This window comes from Furipterus horrens, unplaced genomic scaffold, assembly GCF_987537825.1.
Source record: "Furipterus horrens unplaced genomic scaffold, mFurHor1.1.pri manual_scaffold_1, whole genome shotgun sequence".
Classification (NCBI taxonomy): domain Eukaryota; kingdom Metazoa; phylum Chordata; class Mammalia; order Chiroptera; family Furipteridae; genus Furipterus; species Furipterus horrens.
In genome coordinates, this window is record NW_028327171.1 from 18,300,562 (window position 1) to 18,313,051 (window position 12,490).

General features: G+C 33.6%; 1 protein-coding gene across 1 annotated transcript in view; it reads left to right on the forward strand.

Moving 5' to 3' along the window:
• TMPRSS15 (transmembrane serine protease 15) overlaps positions 1-10,903 on the forward strand; it is a 114,401-nt gene extending 103,498 nt beyond the window's left edge. Inside the window, exons 23-26 of the mRNA XM_090270433.1 lie at positions 1,948-2,129; positions 3,403-3,498; positions 6,477-6,616; positions 10,652-10,903. Coding sequence (XP_090126559.1) covers positions 1,948-2,129; positions 3,403-3,498; positions 6,477-6,616; positions 10,652-10,807 — 574 coding nt within the window. The 3' untranslated portion in view covers positions 10,808-10,903. The remainder of the gene's footprint in view (positions 1-1,947; positions 2,130-3,402; positions 3,499-6,476; positions 6,617-10,651) is intronic.
• Positions 10,904-12,490: the final 1,587 nt, after the last annotated feature.

The following is a 12,490-nucleotide window of genomic DNA, read 5'->3' on the forward strand; positions in this document are numbered from 1 at the left end:
AATGAGATTGCTGGGAGGAGCAAGAGTGAAATCAGGGAGAAAGTTAGAAAGAGACAATGGTGGCCCTGGGGTTGTGGCTCAGGAAGCTAGACAAATGGCTGATCTCATTAGTAAGTTTAGATTGTCAGAGTTACCTGAATTTACTGATGTTCACTCATTTTTAAGAATTGTATGTGTTTTACTCAACACTTAACTTACATATTTATTCAATATTATAAGAAAGTTAATTTTATAATTGCAATGTCATGTCACTTACTTAGCATTCGGTATTTATATATAGGCATTTTATTTTGCATTATAATTACATCATTATACAACTAATATATTAATATTTATATTATAAATGATGTCAATTATATTAATGGTATCACATTTAAATGATAACTATTAAAATTTCCTCAAAAGGAGTGTAAGTGCATTATGTAGATTTTATTTTGAAGTTAATGACAGAGAACATGTAATTATGAAAAATGATAGGATTGTCTCCTTAAGTGCTTTCTACATATTTTATCTTCAGAAGTAATGACATAGAAATTCAGAGAAATATAAGTAGAATTTTTGCTATAGATTTAAATTAATAATAAAATAATGCAGTTCAGAAATAGCACCTAATCTCCCACATTCTTATCTGCTAACTATAAATATAATATAAATGATATGAGATAGCTTGTAGCTAACACAATGTTTAGTAATCACCATTTCCTCTCATTGTTTTAAGGTTTTGAGTAGAAAACCACTTTACAAACTATAAACTGTGAAGATTAAACATACATGCTTCAAGTTACTGATCTAATTAAATACAATCTACAGCAACATTAATCTGATACATTCTCAGTGATTTCCAAAACTGTTATTGTGATATATAGAAAATAGCCTGTTTTCCATGTTTTTATTTCTCCTGCATGTATAAGTAGCACTATGGGAAAGAAATATTTCTCCAACATGTATCATTTGCATTTGTCTTGCAAGTCATTCCACAAATCTTTCTGTGTCTATGTAAGTAACTTACCCGCCCGCCCAAAAAAAGTCTAATACCACTTTAAACTAGGTATTTGCAACTATTAAGAATTAAATCACTAGCTGTGCGATAATTGAAGTTATTGAATTTTTACTTCATTATGAATATGGTTTAATTGGCTTAACTCCAGATGTTCACTTATAATTTTTTGGAGTGAGAATGTTTCAGGCCAACAGTTCATTTAAAAGTCCTTCCACACTTAAAAATTATAATATACTATTCAATTCAATCTGCCCTATAACACAAATGTTATTCTTACCAACACTTTATTGATGGCCAACATTGGATATGGAAAATTACTCAAGTACATTGTAGATGTAAATTACTCAAGTGTATGTTAGATTATAAGAATCATAATAGGTTTAACTGCTCACCTTGAGTCTGTGTGAAATCAGTGACACCCTAAATGGGAGGATGCTCCTGAATCTCCTTCCATTACTACAATAGCTGCTATGTTTATCTTAAGAAATCCTGGACCAAGTTGCCATTTCTGCATTGGATGTGCTCTAAAGCAGTGGTTTACAGACCTGGTCGTGCATGAACATAATCTTGTATATTTGATTTTAAAATTAGTTTAAAATTAACATCCCAGACTCATTAAATCAAAGATAGAGAAAAGGGAGAGAGCAGTCATCAGTGTTATTCTCGATAATTCTAATGTGAAACCAAAGTTGAGAACCACAGTCTAGAGCTAGAGATCAAGAGAAGATTCAGGAGAAGCGATAGAGAGAGATTAGCACTAATTAAGGTTTTCTTTGTGATCTGATAAAAGAGAATTAAAGGAATGTTTTTAAAGAAGAATTCTTCAGAGAAAATTAAGAACATTTTAGGATGGGAACACATAATTCAGAAATATCTTTAACAAAGATCTCTAGAAAGTCACTGTGGTAAAAGGGGAGTTTCTTATACTTCTTTATTATAATCTTCAGGAGAAACTTAGAGCCATCTAAGTGGAAAGCAATCTTAGGCCTGCATATGACATCGAATCTGACTTCTCCTCCGGTAGTAACCCGCTTGATAGATCAAATTGTCATAAACCCGCATTACAATAAACGGACAAAGGACAATGACATTGCCATGATGCACCTTGAATTTAAAGTGAATTACACAGGTAAAACAAATCACTTTAGTCATCTTATCTGCCTAAATTAATTTAAAATTATATTTGAAATAGTATCAGCACCAATGCATTAATAGTCCATAAAAGTTGAATAATTTGTTATAAAAATTACTACAACTTAAATGGAATTGGAAAATGAAAACGAAACATATTAAATTACTTTCTGGAGGTATTTAAATCCAACTTTCTAGAAAGCTGAATGGTAGAATAAGAGCCTCAGATCCCACTATAAACTCAAAGAAGCAGCCTAGAAAAATAGGTCATGTTACAATGCAAGCCTCCTCTATTTCTCATTTAAAAGAGAGGTGGGCCTATCTGCCACAAAGGCTAGTGGAGGACACACTGAGAGAAAATCATATGCAGTAAGAGAAAGTGAGTAAGAATTGTTATCCATGGAATAAAACATTTAAAGGATATTCAATAATATTACTAAAGTGGCAGACGGAGGACCACCTCTGAATACCTAGATCATATGGCTATGCACGAAGTCACCTGAAGAGTAAACTTGATCCCAAAGGGCTCTACTCAGTTCTATCCTTTGCTCTGAAGACCTTTCCAATCCCAATTTAGGGAAAGTACCACTAACTCTTTGATCTTGTTGAATTCAGCCTCTACGTGTATTTCAGTACTTACCAAATGCAGACAATTACTGTGATTTGTTTTAGACCACCAAATCTTATTCATTTTTTGAGGCTGTCCTGATATTTACATATAGTGGGTGCTTTAATAAATGTCAGATGGCTTGCAAATTGTTAGAGAAGGACTTTGGAAGTCAGTGACTCGTGCTAATGCTTTCTTAAGTGCCCAGTAAAATAATCACTAGAAAGCTCTTTTAATGTGAGATACATGGGGAAAATATTTTTCTAAACTTCATAACATTTACCCAAATTTCTCTTAAATGACCCTGAACAACAGCCTCACTAAGATTTTCACAGAATTGGCACTACTTTCTATTGAGTGCTGTAATTATTTTAAAATCAATATGAATAATTAACTCCAGAATTATAATGTTGTTTACATTATGAAAGAGTAATTAGGAGACAATGTAGTGGATCTTAAAAGGCCACCCGTGGTACCTAACCCATTGTCAAAAAAGTACTGCTTTGAAATGCTTCTTTTCTCCAAGACTGATGCCTAAAAAATGCCCAGGCTAATGTAAAACAAACATACAAATTGTTTTAGATGAAATGTTTTAAATTACTGGTTTTTAAAACTTGGAAATGCATGTGCATCTTTTCTAGTTTTTGTTCTCTTTTGTTTTCAGATTATATACAACCTATTTGCTTACCAGAAGAAAATCAAGTTTTCCCTCCAGGAAGAATTTGTTCTATTGCTGGCTGGGGAAGGGTTGTTCATCAAGGTAAATTAATAGACCCATAAAAAAGAAAATGTTTACTAGAAAAAAAGTATACTATTGCACTATCCTGTGACTATTTTCAACATTTATTCAACTCTTATGCTAGAACAATTTTATGCCCTATCTCTTAAAAGGACTTATATCCATATAGTATATATTTCTATAGTTGAGAAATTCTTTCCTAATTTCATAGAGTATATTATAAAACTATAATCTTTATCATAAAGAACTTAAAGCATCCCCAAACTCAAAATCTAATTTTTATATTATAAACTGATAAAGAGAAAAGATACATCTATCAAAATGAATATAACCAAAGGTTTCAAAATTTTACTTTTGTAAATCTCATGGATAAAGTCTTATCAAAAGCCAAATTATTATCTGTTACATTTCCCAAAACAATAAAACTATATTTATCATCAAAAGGTCTCAAGGTCACATTTTCTAAAATGAGGAAGAAATCCCTTTTAGCTTCAAATGCTGATTCTGCCTACTGACAAAAAGACTCAGATTTGGCACAAATCTTACATTGAATACTATAAATTGATATACCATTGACTCCCTAGCATTATTTAATAGCATGTGTTCCAAACACAGAAAAGATGCATACTAATAATAAGAAAACATGATTTTTATAAAAACATTCCAGTACTTCAGGCCCTCTAAATGTAACATAGGAGTTACTTCACCTTGGACAGAGTTTTGATGACTCGTTAACAGTTAAGCAAAATAGAAAAACACTGTAGTCTTGGGGGGGAGAACCTGGCCCCTGGAGTCATAACAGACCATAGATCATAGCCCTGACATTTACAAATCCTAATTGTATTTAAGATTTGTTTAAATCTTGTGGAGAGGTGCAGGTCACAGAAGCAAAGCATTCACAGTCAAAGTATTCTAACATCTTGTAAAAGAAAGCAAGTCTAAGTCAAACCGTTGCCTGATGATTCCGACAAGAGTTCTCCACTGCAGTATCATTAGGTTGCTGAAAATGCCAGATGTCTACTGTCCATAAAATGCACTGAAGTGAAGGCTGTATATCCTTTTATTTACTCTACTTGGAAAATGTCGTGATTTATTAAATTTGAAATCTAAAGACTAAAAATGATTCCTTGATAGATACTTTCTCTATCAGACTTTAAACTAGAAGACATTTATGACCACAATGTAGACTCTTCAAAACAAATTATCCAATGATGAATAAATTTAAGACTCTTTATTCCATAAGAAATGGGTTTTTTTCCCAAGCTGATACTTATTGTTACTAAAGATATGTATTTAATTGACTTAAGAAGAGTCTCTAAGAGTGATATGGAGACAAGAAAAAATTTGTATCTGAGGTCAATTTCATTTAGAAATAAGTAGTCAGATCATGTTTAAATAGTTGCGGGATGATGGCAGTTAGAAGAAATTTTTAAATTCTGCCTTATGGCTTCCAGCCACTTCATTTCATAAAACTGTAGTAACCCCTTTTTGAGTATATTACATTAAGTAGTTTTTCCATAAAATCCATGAGCATATTGTTTACCAAGAAGAAATGAAGTATTATTAGTTGAATAAATTAAGGCAATGAGTAAACGAAAAAAATTTACTGACTTTTATTTGTGTGTGATTATGTATATGTTCAATCATTCTCATGGTAATGCATATTGAGAGATAAGTGTTAAATATAAAAACTCTGCTCAAATTTTTCTTTACCAAAGAGTTTTATCATACACCCAACCAATTTTTATTCCTTGGCAAACAACAAAATCGGCTTTGATTTTTATAATAAAACCAGTCTCCCAGCCCATCCTCAATCTTTATGGAATGGGTGACGGTGGGATTCTGAGTTTTCTTCTGCGTCTTAACTTCACCAATTCACGTTGTTAACTTAAACTTCATTGTTAAACTTGAAAATCGTCCAGGGGTGTGCTGCTGGAGTCAATGGCACCTACTGGAAATAGCCATTTGAACACATCTCCCGACCTCATGTTTATTGTCATGTTCGTACCTTGAAATTGGCTGTGGTTGGAGTGTCTACACCAGGCAAACCAGCAGGCAATACACATTATGTTTTTTTTTCTTGACCACTAGTTATTAAACATGTACTAACACATCACTGAGTTATACATATGTTGCTTTGCACCTAAATTGCATGCATGCACACACACATGTATTTTTTTGTCTTTTTTTAGCAGGAATCGGGGTCAATACATTTTTGCACCAACACTACAGATGGACTAACCTACCCTCAACTTTCTGCCTCTCTTGAAAAGCCAAATAGAATTGCTAATTATTAGAAAGTGCTTATCACAGACCTTTTCTGGGCCACTAGACACCTGCTTGTTTCACTTTCCTCCTGGGGTTAGTACTTCAGGAAACAGAGGTTCCTGCTTGCAGAGTAGATGAGTCATTTTGTAAAAAGCATGGAAGTTACACTCTGCTACAAAATACCTCCTTTCTCTTCACTTGCACGTGTATAACAAGCTGAATGCCCTTAATCAGGGCACAGTTCATCTGAGCCTTATCTTCTGTTCAGTGTGCACCTGCTCAGTCACACAGCATCACAAGAAGCTGAATACCATTATAAGGGCGCACCTCTTCAGGTGCCAAATAAAAACCAGTTCTGAATTTCTGAGCCGTTGCTAATCTCCATGAATGAAACTCTCTGTGTGGTGGGCTTTCCCACCCCACCCCACCTGATGAGCAATACTGTAACTGTTTAAAATTACTAAACATGCCTGAAGACTGTCTAGTCCAATCCACTCTTCCAGCTAGCCCTTGGGAACCAAAGAAGTGCTTTGCATTCATTTGGCAAAACCCACAGATGGGCTTTATTATGTGCTTTGAAGTACAAGGTTTAGCATTTAGGTCCATTATATATACACACAGGACTAGATAATGTGGATGAACTGTTGAAATAAATAAGACTGATGGAGGCTCATTCACTGATGCATGTTGATCATTTCTGACTGACTGCCTGCATTATCCATTTTGAACAGGTCCTACTGCAGACATATTGCAAGAAGCTGATGTTCCTCTTCTATCAAATGAGAAATGCCAACAACAGATGCCCGAATATAACATTACAGAAAATATGGTGTGTGCAGGCTATGAAGAAGGAGGAATAGATTCTTGTCAGGTAAATATATCAAACAGCTCATCCTACATTTCCGGAAAGCATTGCTACATAATGATTTTATTGTTTAACAATGATTGGGAAATAAAGGAATCATCAGAGTCTTAACTTCATTTTTTTTTCTTCTGCAAAACTGTGACATTTGATTTTTATTTGTGGACTATTTACATAGCACTCCTGGGTGAACCTGAACATTAGAAACAAAACTACTTTTACCAACAAGGGTTATAAATCAGATGTCACTAAGGACTAGGTATAAAATGTGAATGTGGGAGACAGCCAGGTACAATAGGCAGCAGTAGGCCTGGGGGTGAGCTGAAGAGTGTACACCTGGCTAAAACATTTATTTTCAAATTTCAATTCTTTATAACCCTCTGCAGACCTTAAAAAAAATAAAAACAGCAAAAAACAGGTCTCAAGGCCAATCTGGCCTCTAATATTCAATCCTGATTTACAGCATGGTCTAGACATTTAGTTGCCTGAAATAATTTCTGGATGAAAGCCACAGTGGATAAAGTGGTTAGGGCCAGTTTACAGCAAGCTATTTGCAAGAAGGTAAATGAAGAACTTAGCCTTGCATGAACATGGCTCTAGAGCTCCTCTACTGGAATCTTCATAGTATCTTTTACATTTCCTTTTAGAGATGTAATAATGTAAATTCAATTCACATCAGTACTGAAATATATTTGAAGTATCAATACCTTTGGATTTGTGTAACCTTCAGAGAACAATCTTATCCACAAACGACCCTCAAAGAAGACAAAATATCTTACCACCTAGAAATAATGTAGCCATCTATCAGCTGCATGAAATCCATACACACTCAACAAATAAAAAGTAAATTCTGCTAGATTTCAGAATTATAATTAATTTTCAGGTGCAGCATGGAGTAATCATGAAGAGCATGGATTCTATGCCCAAACCACTCTTATTTGACCCTTATTGGTAAGACTTTGGGCAAGTCACTTAGGTTTTATTGAGAGGTTTAAATGAGAGAACACATGTAGGCCATTAAGTAAGGACTCAAAAAATATTAGCTGTTCTATTATGACACTTTGTAAATAAATTTTTCTGGCATGTTTTCTGTACTTAAAAATTAATAAAATACTAAGACATTAACAACTATAGGATTAGATTAAACCTGATAGCAATACTGAGCAAACAAATAACTTACAAATGCAGAAGTCACAATTTATACTGTGGGAAGCTGGTAAAATGTTAAAGTGTGAACAGTTGTTATATATATTAATATATAAATGTCATAATTATTTGACTTGACACAAGACTTTTTAACATTTGAGCAGATGAATCTTTATATGTATCCCCCAGTTAGATCAATGTCTCAAGTCATGTAAACTAAACTTTCAGCTTAGTTCTACACTTATTTTGCTTTGATGAACATTTGCAAATTCAAGATGAATAAGACAGCTTTATTCATGTTAAAATTTATTCCTGGATCTTATGCTTTCCTTTTAAAATAGAGAGTGTGCTAAAAGATATATTGCCACTTAAGAGGAAAATTTATAGAATTATTGCTCAGGAGGGAAATCAGCTATACGACTTCAATTATACAGTTAATAGGGGTTGTGTGGTAGAAACCTCATGCACTAGGTAGATAATATGATGACTGATGCTATTGATGTTCGAGTTACATAAAGCCAGTAACTCATGCCAAATCTCTAAAATCCTATTTTTGGTTCCGATGTCTAGAGTCTAAGCATGTTATCCATTATCAAGTAAAAGCTCCCATACACATCAGTACCTTGTATAATATAATGTTATCATGACTGAGTACTCAATAGTCTAGAGAGTCACATGATTTTCTTTGTTCAGGAGAATAACTGATTAAATAGAAAGACATTATTTAAAATTATGACTATGTTATTATTGACACATCACTTGACTAAGTTCTTTGAAGCATTATTTTTCCCCAATAGTATCAAAGGTTTTGCCTTACTAGTCATTGACACATTCTTGAGTATCCTTTGGCTTACCAAAGGCTTGCCTTGTAGAGGCAGTTGTCTGGATTTGAAGGCTCCACGAGTGGCTGTAGAATGTCCTGTCTACATAAAGCTAAGAGTATGACACAAGATAAAACCTGTTCTGCTAACCATTCAGAGCTCTATTCTTTAACAGTGGTTTTCTAACTGTGGCCTCCAGTCCAGCAGAGCAGCACTGCCTGAACAGGTGTTATAAGTGCAGATTCTCAGACCCTGCCACACACCTGCTGATAAATCAAACTCCAAAAGTGGAGCCCAGCAATGTGTTTTTTGTATGGCATCAGATGATTCTAATGTACATTAAAGTTTGAGAACAACTACTCTAAGTAAAAATGGTCATCAATGTTTACACTGACATAGTCAATGGAGGTAGTGATTTGTTCTTTACAAATATAGAACCTCAGTAGAAACATAAATTGTAACACTTTATGTTCTGGAGAGCCAATTATATCTTTTAAGTACTTACAACATCTCTGAGATAGTGGGAGAATGAACTATCTTCGTTAAATACATCAGAAAATTAAGACCAGGAGAAGATATATAACTGAATTGAAATGATATAATTAGAAGATGGGAAGCAGTAGAATTTGATAGAGGTTTCTCAACCAGACAGACCACCCAGCTCTTGGGCACCAAGCCTGCTTGTGGATCCTTTGAACTGCAGCCGACCCAGTATGAACTGGGTCAGTTAAAATCCTTGTTCATGTAATCAGTATCTGGCTTCTTCTGTTTGTTTAGAAAATTAAATTATCAGAGAAAACATGATGAAAACCAAATGACTCTTTAAAAAACTATATCAAAACACTTGAGGTTTATTTTTAATAATTTCTAAGTCACATATAACTTTGTGTCTGTATTTATTCTTATCTTGGATTGACAGTGTTCCATAAATATTTCTGAACCTGTATTATGGACTAAGGCCTTAGGATGAAGAAATAAAAAGTGCAGTCCCTGCCTTCAAACAGCTTGAATACATTTATTACACATAGAATAGAAGTAACTATGTTTACCGTTGCAATTTATGATCCTCTGTACCCAATAGAGAGAAGATGCTTTTGTAGACCGAAGATTTTCCCTTAAATACAGGTCTCTATGATAGTAAAGAATCAGGCAAAATGTCTCTCAGGATATTTCTAACATCAAGCCTGGTTTGAAATAATCTATCATACCAATGATTTCAAGGAAAATACACAAGGCTTTAAATTCCTTCATAAATATATAAAAAGGCAGATTAATTTAAATACCTTACCCTATTAACATGAAAAAATACTTGTCAATTTTGTCATTAAATAACAGTACTATATGTTTGCATTATGGTCATTTGGATTACACAGAAATAATTATGTGCAAATAAAATCTATGTAATTAACTCTACTAGGACCTGCTATAATTACTCTTTATGAAAATTTAAAATTTCATCAATTGAAATCTCAGATGAAAACGTGTACCTATCACTGGAAATTATATCATATATTTACCTCTTTAAATTGAAACATTGTTATTTTTTTCCCAAATCTCATTGTGTTTGTCTAATACCAAAAAGTTAGTGCTACCCAAGAGAACAAAAATCAACTTTATGTGTGAGTTATTAGTTTTTTAATGCACATGATACAGAATGATTGTCTTTTCCACAAATCCCTTCAAAATCCTTAGAACATACCTCCTTAAATTAAAAAATAAGCTTTTAATAAACATTTTGGTTGGGATGATTCTCAGAGTTGTGACTTAGAGAATTTTTTAGTACCCATTAAAATGCCACAATTAAATTTTTTAAAACTCTTGCTATATAAATGTGCATTATAAAAACATAATACATGAATGATTTTTAAGTGGTCTTAGTTTCTCTGGGTTCTTACTGGGTAGTAAACGATTTCCATTCTTTACCTACATTGATAGTGAGAACATATGTAAAAAGGTGACTTGCAAATAAGTCAAATCTTTCATTTTTATTTCTGAATGAATTTGTTAAAATCAATTTTATATATTTATATCTATCGACCACACACTTAACAATTTTCTTTTGAATTTTACTGTTTAGGGGGATTCAGGAGGACCGTTAATGTGCCAGGAAAACAACAGGTGGTTTCTGGCTGGTGTGACATCATTCGGATACCAGTGTGCACTGCCTAATCGCCCAGGGGTGTATGCCCGGGGCCCACGGTTCACAGAGTGGATACAGAGTTTTGTCCATTAGACTGTTCCCTGAACCAAACACGAAACTCAGGCAGTTTTCCCAGCCCACTCTAAGGAGCATGGAAATTCAGAGTTATGTAAAAAAATAAAAATAAAAATAAAAATAAAAGTTTCTAAACGCTTTTATTCTTACCTAAGCCACTGAAATGCTAAGGGGAGAGAAACAAACCAACAAAACTAAATTAATCTTTACAATACTAAGTAACTTTAAAATAATACAGTTTGGTTTTATTGTGAATAGTTATTCTTCCACACTATAATTTCCTTTGTTCTTAATTGTTATTTTTATCGTATTGCCCTATTGAAAAGAATGCTATTTTAAATCATATGTTATCCACTTAAAACAGATCAAGCAAAATTAGAAAAAGAAGTGAAATAAACTGTTTTTCACAAAGTATGTTATTGTTTGAAATGCACTGTTGAAAAATTATCTAGTTCTAGCTTAAATTGCTATTATCAGAAGCTCAATGTACTTCCTGCTTTTCTATCCAAATGCATTTCCAGCTTATCTTGAACATATCCTTAATGGTTCTCCTACTCATAAAAAATATGTGTTGTAAGCTTATGCCACAAACCTGCATTAAATTGATTGCACATTCCTCAAACACACTAACTAAACAGCAAACCAGCACAAGCCTATATATTGCCTTTGTATCAAAATAAAAGGTAAATGTACTGATATTGTAGTTCTTTTATTGGATCTTTTATATCCTGGGTTCTTCATGCTGTCTATTTCAAGCTAGAATTTTTTTTAAATTTCAAAAAACGCTTATACATATTTAAGAAATGCAACAATTAAAATTTCTTTTTCAATTTATATGTTTAAGAGTGGATGTTTGTATCTGACATATGCACAACTTATTTAAACGCAGCTGAATAGCCCATTAGCAGGGAAAAATGTGGAATAAATTAATTTGTTTCACTGCTTTAATCTCTTGGATCATTTCCAGAGTAAGTGTAAACTTCAATTTAGCATACCACACAAAATATATTGACTCGTTTGGGAAGACAAAATCCATACCTACTTGATACGAACACATACACACACATTCTTGCATGAGTCTATACAGTCCAAAGCAACAGAAGAGAGAGTAAGGTTTGAAGGAAGGAGTTGAAAGACGGACTCAATAAGCATAGATCGACCTTATGGGCTACCTGTAAAAGGAATGATCATTATTTATGAACTGATGAGGCATGGGGGGCCAGCATGTATGTGGAAGACCAGCAAAGGCACAATAGATAATCATCTGTTGTCATGAAAGATTTTCTCTCTGGGTACCTGTCCGAGAAGAGGAGAAAAAAACATATAAAGAAAGTGTGGACAGATGATTAAGGGCTACAAATTCCTAGTAAGCAAGTGTGGAAATTATTCTTAGGACAAGTATAAGGAGTCTCTGAAGTATTCTATTTTAAATCTGTACAATTAGGAAGGATGAAACAGCAGGGACAGGGTGTGTTTTTTTATTTTACCACCTGAATATTATTCAAGAATTCACCTGCATTTCAAAACCACATATGAGAAACTAGGCTGTGAAAATACAAACACCCACAACAGATACACACACCATGCAGCCCTTTTCATTTTTCAAAGGTCAGCTAAAATCTTAGGAAGCAGGACGGTCTCACAATCATCTTGTAATCACGGGGAAGTTCATTGTCCCACTCCTTGTAACTCATAAATTTA